The following is a 15,296-nucleotide window of genomic DNA, read 5'->3' as shown; positions in this document are numbered from 1 at the left end:
TTGCCCTGTGTTTACTAAGGCTTAGGAAGCCTTTGAGGACCTGGATTTCTAATAATTACGACTTATCAAGCTGATCGCCAGTTGGTTGATATCTCTATCAATGTACTTTGATTCGGACTCTTAATTCTCTGTGTTTACTTAGCACAAGGACACCTTTCGGGGTATTTGTGGAGATTTAGAAATCTGGTAAACTATCTTGCAACAAAACACAGCACTTCTTTTTGAAGACTATTAACCCAACAAACTTTCAAGATGCAAAACACGAACACTTTTTCCTACAACTGTTTGTTGCAGTAGTCTATGCGTTCTCTGGCCCTTAATCTAAAACAGTGGTTCCCAACCTTTTGACTTCTGTGGACCCCCCACTTTTTCATTACTGGAATCCGGGGACCCCCACTGAATCATTACTGGAATCCAGGGACCCCCCAACTGAGTCCTTACTGAAAGCTAGGGACCATATATGTTAATATTGTTTAATTTTCTAAGCAGTCGCGGACACCCTGAAGTGGCTTCGCGGACCCCCAGGGGTCCCTGGACCACAGGTTGGGAACCACTGTTCTAAAATATCTTGTGAATCAGGCACTTGATTGAAACCTAATTGATTGTAATTGAGTGAATTAAAATAAGAACTCTCTCTTGAATGGAAAGTTACTTTATAAAACAATGCTAGGAGTCAAGCCCATCACAGCAGTCTGATGGTGTGGCCCTCATTAGGGGCGTACCAGTAGTCTTGATTCAGGAACAATTAGGACTTTGCACCATTTATGCATGGAAGCTGCAGTTTGTTTTGACTATTGCAGCTCTGAACTGAGTAAAGCATGCAGTATTAATACTTAGTCACCTTTAGGAGGACCCTGAAATGGGAGGTAGTACTGAACCTGCAAGATGTCGCACAAAGCTGTAACAGAACTTTTCTTGTGTAGCTGTACCATTCCACTACTGTGACCCACGGAATGATGCACAATATGTGTCCACAGTTATTGTCCAAGGCTTCTTGATTAGCTTAATTTGTATTATTAATCATTGCAAGAACAAGTATTCACTTAAGTCCAGATGATTCGTTTCAGACATTTTCTGCATATATGTGTTTTCTTTGAAGAATTTATACATTGTGCAAACATTTTCTTTCCTCCAGGGTATGAATGTGAGCCATACAACAATCCAGCAGACTTTTTTCTGGATATCATCAATGGGGACTCAACGGCTGTGGCATTAAATAATGCAGAGTATGAAGAGTTAGGTGTGTTTTTGTTGTTTATATTTTATTTGCATATATAGGTTAGTCTTAGTCACTTTGTGGCATTGCATACATCAGTTACCTTCAGTTAGTATCGTGGAAGAAATATAGTTGGTTTGCTTGATTTTAAATACATGAAAATATTGTTTTCATACCTTTACGAATAAAGTAGAAATTTAATTTGATGTTTAAATTTTTTGTTGAAAAAAATGTTTGCAGTATTCAGAATTGTATTTTGACAAAAAATATATAGCTTTCCGCTTTCCTTAGCAGACAAATATTCTACACAACATTTTAATTACGTAGATTTCCACACACACACACACACACATCCTGCTCTCTCCACTCTAAGCACTTGCGGAATAAAAGACCACAAAATGTGTAGCTGGAAATAAAGAATGTGTTGTGTGGTCAGACCAGCCTGTCATATAACTATACGTCCTGTTTTCCATAAGGATTTGAACGAGAGGAAACAACATAGGATCTGATATCCTAGCTGATCTTCACAGAAGGTGTTTCCATGAATTGCATATTTTGCCAGTAATCCATCAACGCTTTCTATTACTTTCTTGTTGTTGGATATTGTACGTCGTCATGTAGATACCCACTCGGTGACCCATCTGCCCTTTCCTGCACCCTAGTATGCTCTTCTTGTATGTTTGAGTTAGAAAGATAACTCCACATGTAAACATGACCTACCTTAAATAAAAGGAACTGAAGCTGTTACCAAAGTCACGGTCAGACTGGAAAGTCACTTTTAAAGCTGCACTAAAGTTGCAGAATGATATTTTAGAAAGCATGTTTGGTTCAGTATGAAGTATGATGCTGTTTCAAGCCTTCATTGAGTAATTTGAATGTGGGGATGTCCATAAAAAGAACAGTTAATTCTGAAATCCCCACTAAATTCTGGTATTCGAATGTGACGGTGATTAGGTTTCTTCATGCATTAAGGATAAGTTTTATTACAGAAACTATCTTGTCTCAGTTACAAAAGTGCCCAAGGAGCCTAAATATTTTATAGATAACTATTATATTATTTGCACACTAATAGCTTAATTAAGTTCCACTGCCTGCCTTCAGTGTTCTAGCTAACCAGGCCCAGTCAGTTTCTAAAACAGGTGCAGTTCCGAGCACGCAGGAGACTTTCCTCTCACCAGTACACACACTAACTTCATGTCCTTCGTAAAGATTACAGAGAATAACTTCTTTCTCTCCCCTTTTCTTTCATATGATGACCTTTCCTTTGTCAAAATGTATCAGCTGTATGGCAACACTTCCCCATCCCTTAGATATCTAGGGAACTGAGGGTGTTGCAGTTAATGAAGTAGGACTGTCTGGTTACCTTTGATGAGACAATGATCAATATGATCTAAAAGAAATACTAATTTCTCAGAGGTACCCTTTAAAAGGAACCTAAAGGAGAGAGCACTTACCCCTTACTGTTCAATCCTAAGGGCCCAATTCCACAATTGTTTTTTGTAGTATGTATAGTAGTTCTTCAGTAGTAGTACTTACTACAAAATGAAATTCACAAACCTACGAGTGTAAATCTTCACCACGACCTCTCCTATCTATTCTGTGGGGAGATTGCCACGCATGTTTGTATACTACTTCGTAGTCAAGGAGGGAGGAACCTGAGGGAGTGGCTGGAAAAAGTGGTGCCCCCTACTACTAAATGGGAGAGGTTTCAGGGAGAACCAAGTATGGGTTTAGAAAGGGCTAGGAAGGGGCTTCGGGAGGGAAGTGACCAATTTGCAAAAGAGTAAGCCCATTGATATTTACAAACGGCACTTTTAATGTTACTACATCCAACAACAACCCTACCCAAATAGTACTTAGGGGCATATTTATACTCTGTTTGCGCTGAATGTGCGTCAAACATTTTGACGCACATTCAGTGCAAACCGTGCACCATATTTAAACTTTGACGCCGGAGCCCGTGGACGTCAAAATTCCTCAGTGTGAGTCATTTTTTGGATGCGGGAAACTGCCTTGCGTTAATGACAAGCAAGGTAGTTGTTCCCGCCCAAAAAATGACTTTAAGGCCTGTGCGCCTTATTTATACTCTTGCGTCATTTTGACGCACAGGAGAGGGCAGGCCTTAAAAAACGGCGCACAGCCTGATGTGCGCCATTTTTTTAACGCCTGGGTCAGGGCAGGCGTTAAGGTACCTGTGGGATCACTTCCATGGTCTCTGACCATGGAAGGAGTCCAGAGGTGCCCTCCCCTGCCCCCCAGGGACAACCCCTGCCCCCTCGCCCACCCCTGGAGGACACCCATGGATGGGGGGACCCATCCCAGGTAAGTACCGGTAAGTTGAGGTAAGTATTTGTTTTTATTTTTTTAAAGTGGCATGGGGGGCCTAATTTGGGCCCCCCTACATGCCACTGTGCCCAATGACCATGACCAGGGGACAGAAGTCCCCTGGGCATGGCCATTCGGCAAGGGGGCATGACTCTCGTCTTTGCTAAGACAGGAGTCATTTCAATGGGAGTTGTGTGTCAAAAACATGGCGCAAGTCCGGTTTGAGGCATGATTTTTGCCACAAACCTGACTTGCACCATTTTTTGACGCACAACCCCCGTTTTCCCCTACGCCGGCGCTGCCTGGTTTGAGTCATTTTTTTTTACTCTGACCAGTCTAAAGTCATTCCTTAAATAAGGCGCCCACATGGCGTGTAGGAATGGCGTTAGCCGACGGTAAAATTTTTGACTGTGTCAAAAAGTATAAATATGGGCCTTAGTGTTACCTAACCCAGGGCTGGAATAAGTCCAGCACCACAAATGATTAACTACTTGTACTGCAAAACCAGGGAGCTCCGCTCGACATCTCTTGCCCATGTCTCGAGAGTCCGACATAGCCCCTGCAGAGGGCGCTCCTTCTCCTACCTAGCTGGCAAGAATTGGAATGAATTCTCCACCCCCCACCTTCTCACCTCACACACCCTCCTCGACTATAGAAACAAAACGCAAGACATTGGCTCCTTGAGGAGCTCGGACACACGCCGACAACCTTAAGCTACTGGATACCCCCTGAGGTGATAAGCCGCACTTTACAAATACTATGATTGCTTGATTGATTGCAACATCCTGGCATAAAAAATAATTGAGTGAGGGACTTAAAATAAAACCCCATCGGAAATATTGTTAACGTACATTAAATTATTTGCCCTTGTTAAAATATAAATATATTCAATTTAGTATTAAAAACTAAAAAATATGTATTATTTTATTTTAAAATTAATTAATAGCCATTTTTTAAATTTAAAAATGGAAGTAAAATTCATTTTTATTAAAATATAATTAGATAACTTTTCATGAATCTTTACATCACTTTTAATAAATGTTGATAAAAAAATAAAAACTATATATATTTTCTTTAGGTGGTGATTACTTTTCCTTTTATTTTAAACTTTGAAAAATAATTGTCACTTAATTTAAAATATTCATAATAGTGACATTTTAAATTAACATTGTTAATAATACTGTAGCATTTTTTATTTTCTTCTACATTTAAAACATATAAAATTAGTTTACATTATTTTTAAACACAAAACTATTTTTACAAATTTTTTCAAGTGCAATAAACATTTGTACTTTTACCTATCCCTTACCATGGGGTGATCTCTGCCACCGATGCAAGCCTCCCACTATAGTAAGCCATAGGATAAATTTAAATTATATTCATTTATATTTTTCAGTTTTTCAAATCATTTAATTTGGCATTATTTCCTTTTGGGTTCTATTTTAAGTCTCTATCTCCATTATTTTCTATCAGAGGGCATTACTATATCAGTGGTTGGCTATGTATGGTGCGGGACACAGTATTCCTCTTTTTGGTAGTTTTAGCTTTGCACTGTACATTTTGCTCCATCCCCTGTTTCAGAGGGTGGAGACATCCAAGACCACGCATTTGAGTAACTTTACACTCTGATTTTATGAATAGCCAAAAGTAGTAAAATTACCTAAAAGTACAATAGTGCATTTATTAGTAGTAAATCTACATTTGTGAATAGGGCCCTAACTATTTTGATGGCAACCTATTAATTTCAAGTGGGTTGCTTCATGGAAAAGAATCTGTATATCACCCCACGTTTAAAAGCTTAGAATCCTAAACTAAGGATCCCATTAATAATAATTATCTATCGGTCTATTGATCTATTAATCGGTCTGTCTATTTGTTTTAATATAACTCCAGCAAAGAAAGCTCATTCTTAACAAATTAATTGCGTATTGTATGCTCTTATGGGCTAACCATGATAAAGGGGTAAATTGGGACACAGAAAAGTCAAAGGAATGTGTGGTGAGATTCAAATCTAGAATATTGTTGCTTTCTGGGAAAATCATCACATGATCTATCATACTCTCCCAGCGTTGCCAGCCTTGTACGCCCGACAGAGTACACTGGAATCCCTCAATTGTAGTTAAAGATGACTGAAATAAATGTGAACCAATTTCAGTTTGTATAGCAACCTTCTTATAATAACACTGTTTATAGACGCATCAATGAATGATTAAGTCTAATAACTAAAAATGTCAGGCCTCAGAAATGGCATTTCTTCACTCAGAGTAAGCCCATCTTAATGTGGGGCTACAAAAGATACACCTTCAGGAAGAACATACCTATGACATAGGAGAATGCACTTCCTACTCCCAAATTTATTTCCATCACCAGTTTCTTTTTCAAGGATCCTTATTCTTTTACAGTTTATTTTTTATATGCAACTCATTATTCATTAAAATGGATTGAAGAAAATAATCAGAATGACTCTCTCATCTGATGTCAAGAGATGTCTATGACCTATATTTCAGTTGTGTTTTCCTTCGTACTTCAGGCCTCATACGCCTGGAGTGAACAGTTCACCCTTGAGAACAGATAAACTGCTTAAGGTGAATTGTAAACCATTATTCAATGGCATCACATTAGTATCCGTGACTGCTGTTTTCAATAGCAAACTTCAAGACAGCTGCTCTACTATTTGGAAACAAAGGGGACAGTTTACAAAGGCTTTTGTAATGCATGAAGTAGCACTGCTTTGATGCTCATAAATGCTTTTATGTGTGCTCGTAACCTTTAAGCCAACCATATAGAAACATGTTTTGGTTTTGTTGGCTTCCTTTTCTAATGCTGCCTCTTTTGGAAGACATGGAAAACATTTTTCATACATGTCTATATTCCACAGTTGGACATATTTACAAAGGCATGCAAGAGTATGCCAAGTAGTAGTACAGGAGTACTTCTGACTCCCAGGAAGATTGGTTATTCTCTGTTAGCCCCTCCACTGGTAAATAACGCTATTGGGTCCACTTCACAAAACCATTCATCAGGATGTGAAACACTTCTACAGGACTACTAATTCCCATACTAATACATGCCTTTGTGCATTTTATGAGTATGAGAAGTAGTATTGTGTAGTAGTACTTCATGTACTCATGAATGCCTTTGTGTATTGGCCCCCGTATTAATATTTACCAGTGAACATTCTAAAAGTGAATAAAAGAATCTCCAAGAAATGTCACCTCACAACGATTATCTCTAAAAACTACTAAATTACCTTGTTCACAAAACCTGATACACATTCGGCCGATAAAAACCTTCTAAGCCTTCAAAAAGCATTTCCTCACTTTAGACACAGACTGAGAGATACAACTGGTTTACTCTTCAACCCAAATGATAGTTGGTCCTCGACCCAGTTGTGCCAACTTTTTCATTCAAAGATAAATCCGTTCCTGATTCTGGGAAGACTTCAATAATAATAGTTGAGAGTGCCACTCTACTCCATTGCAGAGAGGATTTATGATGTAGTGACTCAGCAGTAGCATTCATCTGATGTGCAAAACAGACAATCTGAGACAATGATAACTTTTCTGTTTTTCAGCAGCCAGTCTGAGTCTTTTCACCTATCCAGTGGCCAAAGCTCTGCTCAAGATTCTTGAATTTCAGTGCCTGAAGTTTGAAGAGCTTCTCAGTTTAATGATAAAAACACTGGTTGTGCTTGATCGCATTTCCTTCTGGCAGACTGTTTGGAAAAAGCAGTAGTTTCAACTGCCTAAGTATTTTATGTGGGTGAATTCCAGCAAAAAATAATGATTAACTGCATAAGTATTTTATATGGGTGAATACCGCAAAAGATAATGATTAAGGGGTTCATTTGGAATTTGGCAGATGCAGCATAGTAAGGTTGTCCATTCGTCCCGACACAGGGCCTGATTCACAAAGGTATTTTACGTGTAGTAAAGTAACAACTGCGGAGTCTCTAAACTTGAGGCGGAACCTTTTCACTGAGAACTGTTGTGCAGAGATTCTGCCCTGAGTCTGGAGACTTCGTAGTCATAACTTTACTACAAATACCATTGCGAATCAGGTTTTTAGGGCCTCATTATGACCTTGACAGATGGGATACTCCATCACAAATGTGACGGATATCCTGCCCGCTGTTTGACAAGTTCCATAGGATATAATGGAACTTGTAATACGACAGACGGGCTATCCATCACGTTTGTGCCGAAGTATCTCATCCCCCAAGATCGTAATCGGGCCCTTGGTGTCTAACCATGTATTCACTTTAAATAGGGGAGAAGATTCATTATCCTCCAAACTCTAAGTAACTCATAGTTGTGAGTGTGAAAATGTGAGTGTAAAGTTGGTTGCCATTTAATTCTAAAAAAAGGCACTCAATCTTGGGGTCACAAATGGGAGAGAAGCATCAGCTTGTCTTTCAACTAGTAGGGTGCACCCACCACTACCACCACCACAGCCCTCAATTTAAGGTCGCTAGAACAATAAACTATTGTCATTTTAAGTGATGCTTTCTGGACACAGATTTGAGAAATGTGGTATCTGAAGCTAATGAATATTCACAGACTAATGCTGACTCTTAATTTGCCTGCATATCAGATACATTTTAGAGAGTGGTAGACTGAAGGTTGTGCTGCAAAGCATGGCATGTTTTAAGTCCTACAGTTTCACCTAAGGTGATTGACAAGCCACATATGAATGGCACTAAGATTACACACTGTCCAAAATTTTGGGTGCTACCCTTTTCAATAGAGAATTATAACTACTTTGAGCATGCAATATGTTAGATTTCAACATTACTTTGCACCCGGGGGAAGCTTTGTAATATGTTTTTCAAAGTTTGAAATACTGATGACTATTTCAATGCACCATTTGGTGTACAGGCTGTTCTGTGACTGCTATACCAGGTTAAAATTAAAAATGTTTCTTTTTTTGCTTTCACCCAAAGATGCTACTGAAAAGAAGGAAGCTGGTGACAGGACGGTTGTCGAGAAATTAGCAGAGTGTTATCAGAACACTAAGTTTTTCCATGAAGTCAAAGCTGGATTAGAGAAGATGGACGTGGGAGAAAAAGTGAAAACAAATATATTTACTAGACAGATAACGTACACCACATCATTCTTTCATCAGCTGAAGTGGGTGTCTAAACGGACAGTCAAAAATTTGATGGGCAACCCACAAGCTTCAGTAGCTCAGGTAAACTTACTGGGTCTTTTTTTGTAAAGTATGCCTTATACTGGTTGAACTTGTTTCTTCAGAACAACAGTTAGATGCCTTTAACTCGACTACAAGGAAAGAGCCAGATCTTTATATATGGTATATTGCTATATTGTATGTTTATCTTGAAACTTTTAAAGAAAAAAAAATTAAACATTGTAAACAATGGGGAGATTGCGAGCTGTAAGCATTGGCGTAAGTATGTCGTGATTAACATTATTTTACAGCCTCTGTTGTTCCTCTGCCTCTTCACAAGATCTGTAAAGATTTTGCACTGGAGTGGAATGGGCAGTGGCACTGGTCATAGAAAAAGAAAGAAGGCTTCTGCATTCATTCGCCTACACCTCTTGCTGTAAGTCCCATACAGAAATAGAAAGACAGAAGCCCCTGTCTCTCTCTTTGCTTTTTTCCAAATTGTAGTAAAGAAGCAGCTTGGTAGAGCGGAGGGAAAGGCAGAAGCTCTGTTGGCCTAATCGTTTCTCCTTATAACAATACAATACTCCCGCTCGACCATACACCATTTACACTTGGGTTTAATCCTAATAATAATTAATACTAGGTGTAGGAAAGTAGCCTCTTTTTTGCCTGTTTGCCAGTGTGTTTGACTGTGTTCACTGGGATCCTGCCAGGACCCCAGTGACTATGTTCTCTCCCTTTAAACTTGGTTACTAGAACCACATACAACCCACATTTGGCATACTGGTGCCCCCATGTAAGTCCCTAGTATATGGTACCCAGGTACTCAGGGCATTGGGGTACCAGGGGATCCCCATGGGCTGCAGAATGTATTATGCCACCCATGGGGAGCCCATGCAGGGGGTATCTGAAGGCCTGCCATTGCAGTCTGCGTGAAAGGATGCATGCACCCTTTTCACTACAGGTCTCTGCACCAGGTCTCTGTAAGTCACCCCTATAGTAGGCTGTCCTAGCCCAGAGGGCTGGGTGCAAGTACCTGTGTATGAGGGCAACCCTGTACTAGCAGAGGTGCCCCCACAAACTCCAGTTTCATTTTCCTGGACTTCGTGAGTGCAGGGACACCATTCAGTGCGTGCACTGTGGACATAGGTCACTACCAATTTCCAGCTACATAATGGTAGCTCCAAACCTAGGAATGTTTGGTATCAAACAATTCGGAATCATACCCCAATACTGTTGCCGGTATTGGAAGTATGATTCCATGCACTCTGGGGGCTCCTTAGAGGACCCCCAGCATTGCTCCTACCAGCCTTCTGGGGTTTTCCGGGCAGCCCAAGCTAAAGCCACCCCTCAGACAGGTTTCTGCCCTCCTGCTGCTTGAACAGCTCAAGCCCAGGAAGGCAGAACAAAGGATTTCGTTTTGAAGGGAGGGATAGCACTCTCTCCCTTTGGAAATAGATGTTACATGGCTTGGGAGGGGTAGCCTCCCCAAGCCACTGGTTTGCTTTGAAGGGCACATTTGGTGCCCTCCGTGCATAAACTAGTCTACACAGGTTCAGGGACCCACAGTCCCTGTTCTGGCATGAAACTGGACAATGGAAAGGGAAGTGACCACTCCCTGTCCATCACCACCCCAGGGGTAGTGCCCAGAGGTCCTCCAGAGGGTCCCCGGATTCTGCTATCTTGAATCCAAGGTGGGCAAGGGCCTCTGGGAGCATCTGAGTGGCCAGGTCAGGCAGATGACATCAGAGCCCCCTCCTGCAAGTTGGTCACTTGGCTAGGTGACCAATACCTCTTTCAGGGCTATTTAAGGTCTTCCTCTGGGGTGGGTCCTCAGATTTGGCTTGCAAGATTCCAGGAAGACTTATCTGCAACCTCTACTTCGACTTCTGGCCACTGGAACTGCGACTGGACCCTCCAGGAGCTGACAATCAGCATCCCCGATGAAGACTCTGCTTGCAACATTGTTTCCATGGCTCCTTCCATCTTCTGCAACATTTCCCCGGCTGTGCATCCTCTGAGGGTGGCAAGTCTTCAGCCTGCACGAGAAGGAAGAAGGAATCTCCCTTGGAGGGAAGGAGTCACTCCCCTACATCTGCAGGCACCAACTGCAACGACGACCGGTTGTGTGGATCTCCTCTCATCCTGGGCTGCGTGTATCCTGCATCATGGGTGGTGGTCCGGAGTAGTCCTCTTGGTCCTTTCTGGCTGCTGTCCAACTTTGGTAGAGGTAAGCCCTTGCCTCCCCATGCAGGACAGTACCACAATGCACCACGTCTCTCGCAGCTACAAAGGCTTGTTGGCATTTTCTCCAAGAGATCTTCAGGCTTCATGTAGCCCCAGCCCTCCTTCCTATGACGCACAGCGCTCTGCGTGCTTCTCTTGCGGCATTGGACCCTTCTCCAGTTGTGCTGCGCGGGCTCCTCTGCGGCTCCTGGTTCCTCTTCCCGTGGGTCTCCTGAGGGGGGCTGCTTTTTCTTCAGTGGACTCTTTGCCTTGCTAAGAGACCCCAGGACTCCCCCTGTGGGTTGAGTCCTCCTGGACCTTGCTGGTCCCTGACAGCTTCATTTGTGCTTCACCGCAATTTCTGCCTTTGCCAAGGCTTGTTGGTGGCTTTTCCACCCCACTGACCAACTGCAATCTTCCATCCGATGTGGTACGTTGACTGCATTCTCCAGGAACTCTTCTCCAGTTCCACGGCTGCATTGCTAACCGCCCTCTTCCTACCGTCGACCAAATCCTGCAAACACAGACTGGTGGGTAGTGGCTCCTGCCACCACCGGACACTCCTGCGACTTCTGGACCCTTCTTCCACAGGTCTTCCTCTTCAGGAATCCACCACTAGTTTCTTGCAGTCTTGTCTGGGTGTTGCATTTTCTTCCTTTTCTTCCTTTTTGGTGGTTTGGGGAAAATCCAGTAACTTACTCCTTTTTTCCTCATCGCTGGGGGGCACTGTGGTACTTACCTTTGGGGTTTCCTAGTTCCTCCTGTTCCCTTCTACACATTCCACTTACCTAGGTGAGGGTCCTGCATTCCCATTCTATTTTGTAGTATATGGTTTGGGCTCCCCTAGGGTCACTATTGTCTATTGCTATTTATGCCTATTTCGGATTACTAGTGTGCATATCTAGTATGTTACTTACCCCCTATTGGAGGGTTGCCTCTCTTGTACTTTTTGGTAATTGTGTCCCTAAAATAAAGTACCTTTATTTTTGTAACACTGAGGGGGTCATTCTAACCCTGGCGGTCCAAGACCGCCAGGGCTAAAATGACGGGGGCACCGCCAACAGGCTGGCGGTGCCCCGCTGGGCATTCTGACCGCGGCGGTTCGGCCGCGGTCAGAAGTGGAAAACCGGCGGTCTCCCGCCGGTTTTCCGATGCCCTCCACCGCCATCCTGTTCCTGGCGGTTCTCCCGCCAGGAACAGGATGGCGGTATGGGGTGTCGCGGGGCCCCTTGGGGCCCCTGCAGTGCCCATGCCAATGGCATGGGCACTGCAGGGGCCCCCGTAAGAGGGCCCTAAAAAGAATTTCAGTGTCTGCTTTGCAGACACTGAAATTCGCGACGGGTGCAACTGCACCCGTCGCACCTTCCCACTCCGCCGGCTCAATTCTGAGCCGGCGTCCTCGTGGGAAGGGTGTTTTGCACTGGTCTGGCGGGCGGCCTTTTGGTGGTCGCCCGCCAGCCCAGTGCAAAACCCAAAATACCCTCAGCGGTCTTTCGACCGCAGAGCGGTATTTTGGAGGGGGAAGGCCGCCCGCCAGACTTAGAATCACCCCCTGAGTGTTTTCTTTCATATGTGTAGGTGCTGTGTGACTACAGTGGTATTAAATGAGCTTTGCATATCTCCTAGATAAACCTTGGCTGCTCATCCACAGCTACCTCTTGAGAGCCTGGCTTCTAGACACTGCCTACACTTCACTAATAGGGTATACTTGGACCTAGTATAAGGTGTAAATACCTTAGGTACCTACCACACACCAGGCCAGCTTCCTACACTAGGCCTGACCATCCCTCTAGATGAATCACAACAATATTTTATTTTTTATATCAATATGCAACTTAATTGCATATGTTCACAACAATAATATATATATCTCAGAAAGCTGCATAATGTTTCAACAATCTTACTTTACACAAAAACCTCATCAAATACACACAATGTTTTTCCCTTCCCATACAAATAAAACTCACTCCTTATCCAATCAACTCACACACTCCCACATACTTACCCCTTCACTCTTTCACTTGTTTTAATCTCCAGTCACCTATAACACGCGCTTTCCATAGAACACAACGGAAGGTAATCTCCATTGTTCTGCTGTTGGTCTGCTGCGGACCAGAGTCTTCAATCTGTCTTGTATCCCTCACTGCTAATGTCTCCCTGTGTCCTGCCTTTGAAATTGACTCCGTTCTCTGTTGCAGCCCCTTGATAAAAAAAAAAAAGAGGGACGCCAAAGGAGAACGATGACCTTCTTCTTGTTTAGTTCTTACTGTACTTGGACCTGAGTCTGCATCCTGCTGTAATCCTGAGCTATCTCCTTCCAAATCAGAGGAGTACGTGTCAGAGAAGGTTACTATTGCCCTCTTTCTCCTTAAGTTCCAGTCTTGTTGCCCTACTTCCTAATTCCACTCCTGATAATAAGTTGGTGATAGGTAAGAGTATACCATTTCTTGCGTATACCACCTGATATTTTTCCTCAGGTTGTCCATTTTTTTCTTTACTGAATACTCATCAAACCCTCATAACTCTTTGTTAATATTGTCCAACTTACCGATTCCTTCTTCCAAAGCATTCAAGGACGATTTTCTTTTCTAACTCTAGATCTTGATTGAGGATAACCACCACTTCCCTAGTGGTTTCCACAATTAATATCATCCAATCACATGCACACCTATTAGCTATTTGTGACCATTTCTCTAAAAATCTATGTATTTCAACAAAAAGGGCTGGCACGTTTCGGACCCTAAAACCTGATGGAAAAACTCAGGCTCTAAGATACTCCAGCATAAACTGGGCATGAGAGACTGTCCTTTTCGCTTTTTTCTTTAGGTTGAGTAATTTCACCCATTCTCCATTGTATATGTTGGAAATTATTTGTGAATCCAAACGTTTTCAGTGGTTCCATGCTCCTCATCCTACCATTACTAAAACTTTCCTTATAATATGCTCCTCAAACCGTGACCAGTAAATAGTGTGAGAATCATGCAGTTATTAGTCTGTCAGTGGCTATAGGGGAGTAGATGCTATGGGCCAGTCTGAACAGTGTACCTGCATCACACAGAACTACGTGCCAACAGGACCAAATCCTCTCTCCTTCCATAACTCCTGCTGTGCCTGAATGGCGGCCCGCCACAAACTATTGTTCATTGACTTTAAGAGATGCGAAAGTGGTACACAGCATGACCTGACAGGCAGTCCCCAGGCAGATTCCATTGAGTTATTTGTATTTTATTAGGATGGACTGCCACAGACTGGAAGAATGTTCTACTAGGCCTATGACCCACTGCTGGGCTACTTCAGCCCTTAAGATAGAGTGGAACTGTCTCACAAAGCACGTTGTCCTTTGGGATGTGTAGCTAGGCAGATTTTTCAGATGTGTTTTGAAGAGTATGGTGTTCCATTTATTTGTTGTACACACGTTTCTCTCCTTTGCTCAACACACGGCAAGCATAAATGTACCTCTCTCTTTTTTGCAGCATGGTTTAACCTATCTACACTGTTGTTGAAAACATCTAAGAGAACATATTGGTGCCATAAACTTTTTTTGTATGCTGGCTATTGACGCTAACCCTACTGTAGGAGACATTGTAGCACTATCCAAATTTGTTAGTGTCCTTAATGTTTGTGTGTCCATCTTAAAGATCCCTAAGACATCCTACCACATTGCCCCAGAAATATTGTCTAGCACTTATAGGCCCTAGTAGAAAATCCTTTGGGACCCAGATCAACTCATGAAATCGTGGTATATTTTAAACTGCAGTGTGGAAAAGTGAAAGTATCCTCCGTAGGCCATTACATATTCCTAGCCAGAGGACATCTCCATGCACTGTGACTCTTACTGGTGTAGACATATCCCAAGATTGAGAATGTTTCTGTCGCTGTGACTAAAGGACGATCTGAAGCTCTGCAGTGTGGAACTGCCAGTGCTGGTACATTGTGCAGGGGTGTTACTTTCAAAAACATTCCCTGGTGCTGCATCTCCAACACAAGATATGGATGTATCTCTTTTGAGGTTTGCAAAGGATTCTGGGTAACAGAACCTGGTGAGAGCTCCACAAGTCACCCCATATTGGATTCCCCTAGGTCTCTAGTTTTCAAAAATGCACAAGTTTGGTAGGTTTCCCTAGGTGGCGGCTGAGCTAGAGGTCAAAATCCACAGGTAGGCACTTTGCAAAAAACACCTGTTTTCTTTTGAGAAAATGTAATGTGTCCACTTTGTGTTTTGGGGCATTTCCTGCTGCGGGCACTAGGCCTACCCACACAAGTGAGGTACCATTTTTATCGGGAGACTTGGGGGAACGCTGGATGGAAGGAAATTTGTGGCTCCTCTCAGATTCCAGAACTTTCTGTCACCGAAATGTGAGGAAAAAGTGTTTTTTTAGCCATATTTTGAGGTTTGCAAAGG

General features: G+C 42.6%; 1 protein-coding gene across 1 annotated transcript in view; it reads left to right on the top strand.

Annotated features, from left to right (window-relative positions):
- Window positions 1-15,296, top strand: part of LOC138299846 (broad substrate specificity ATP-binding cassette transporter ABCG2-like) — a 322,474-nt gene that overhangs the window by 148,116 nt on the left and 159,062 nt on the right. The window contains exons 8-9 of the mRNA XM_069238476.1: window positions 1,136-1,240; window positions 8,484-8,731. Coding sequence (XP_069094577.1) covers window positions 1,136-1,240; window positions 8,484-8,731 — 353 coding nt within the window. The remainder of the gene's footprint in view (window positions 1-1,135; window positions 1,241-8,483; window positions 8,732-15,296) is intronic.

The sequence above is a fragment of the Pleurodeles waltl genome, chromosome 1_2, assembly GCF_031143425.1.
Source record: "Pleurodeles waltl isolate 20211129_DDA chromosome 1_2, aPleWal1.hap1.20221129, whole genome shotgun sequence".
In the NCBI taxonomy this organism is placed as follows: domain Eukaryota; kingdom Metazoa; phylum Chordata; class Amphibia; order Caudata; family Salamandridae; genus Pleurodeles; species Pleurodeles waltl.
This window is presented reverse-complemented; position numbering and strand designations above follow the sequence as displayed.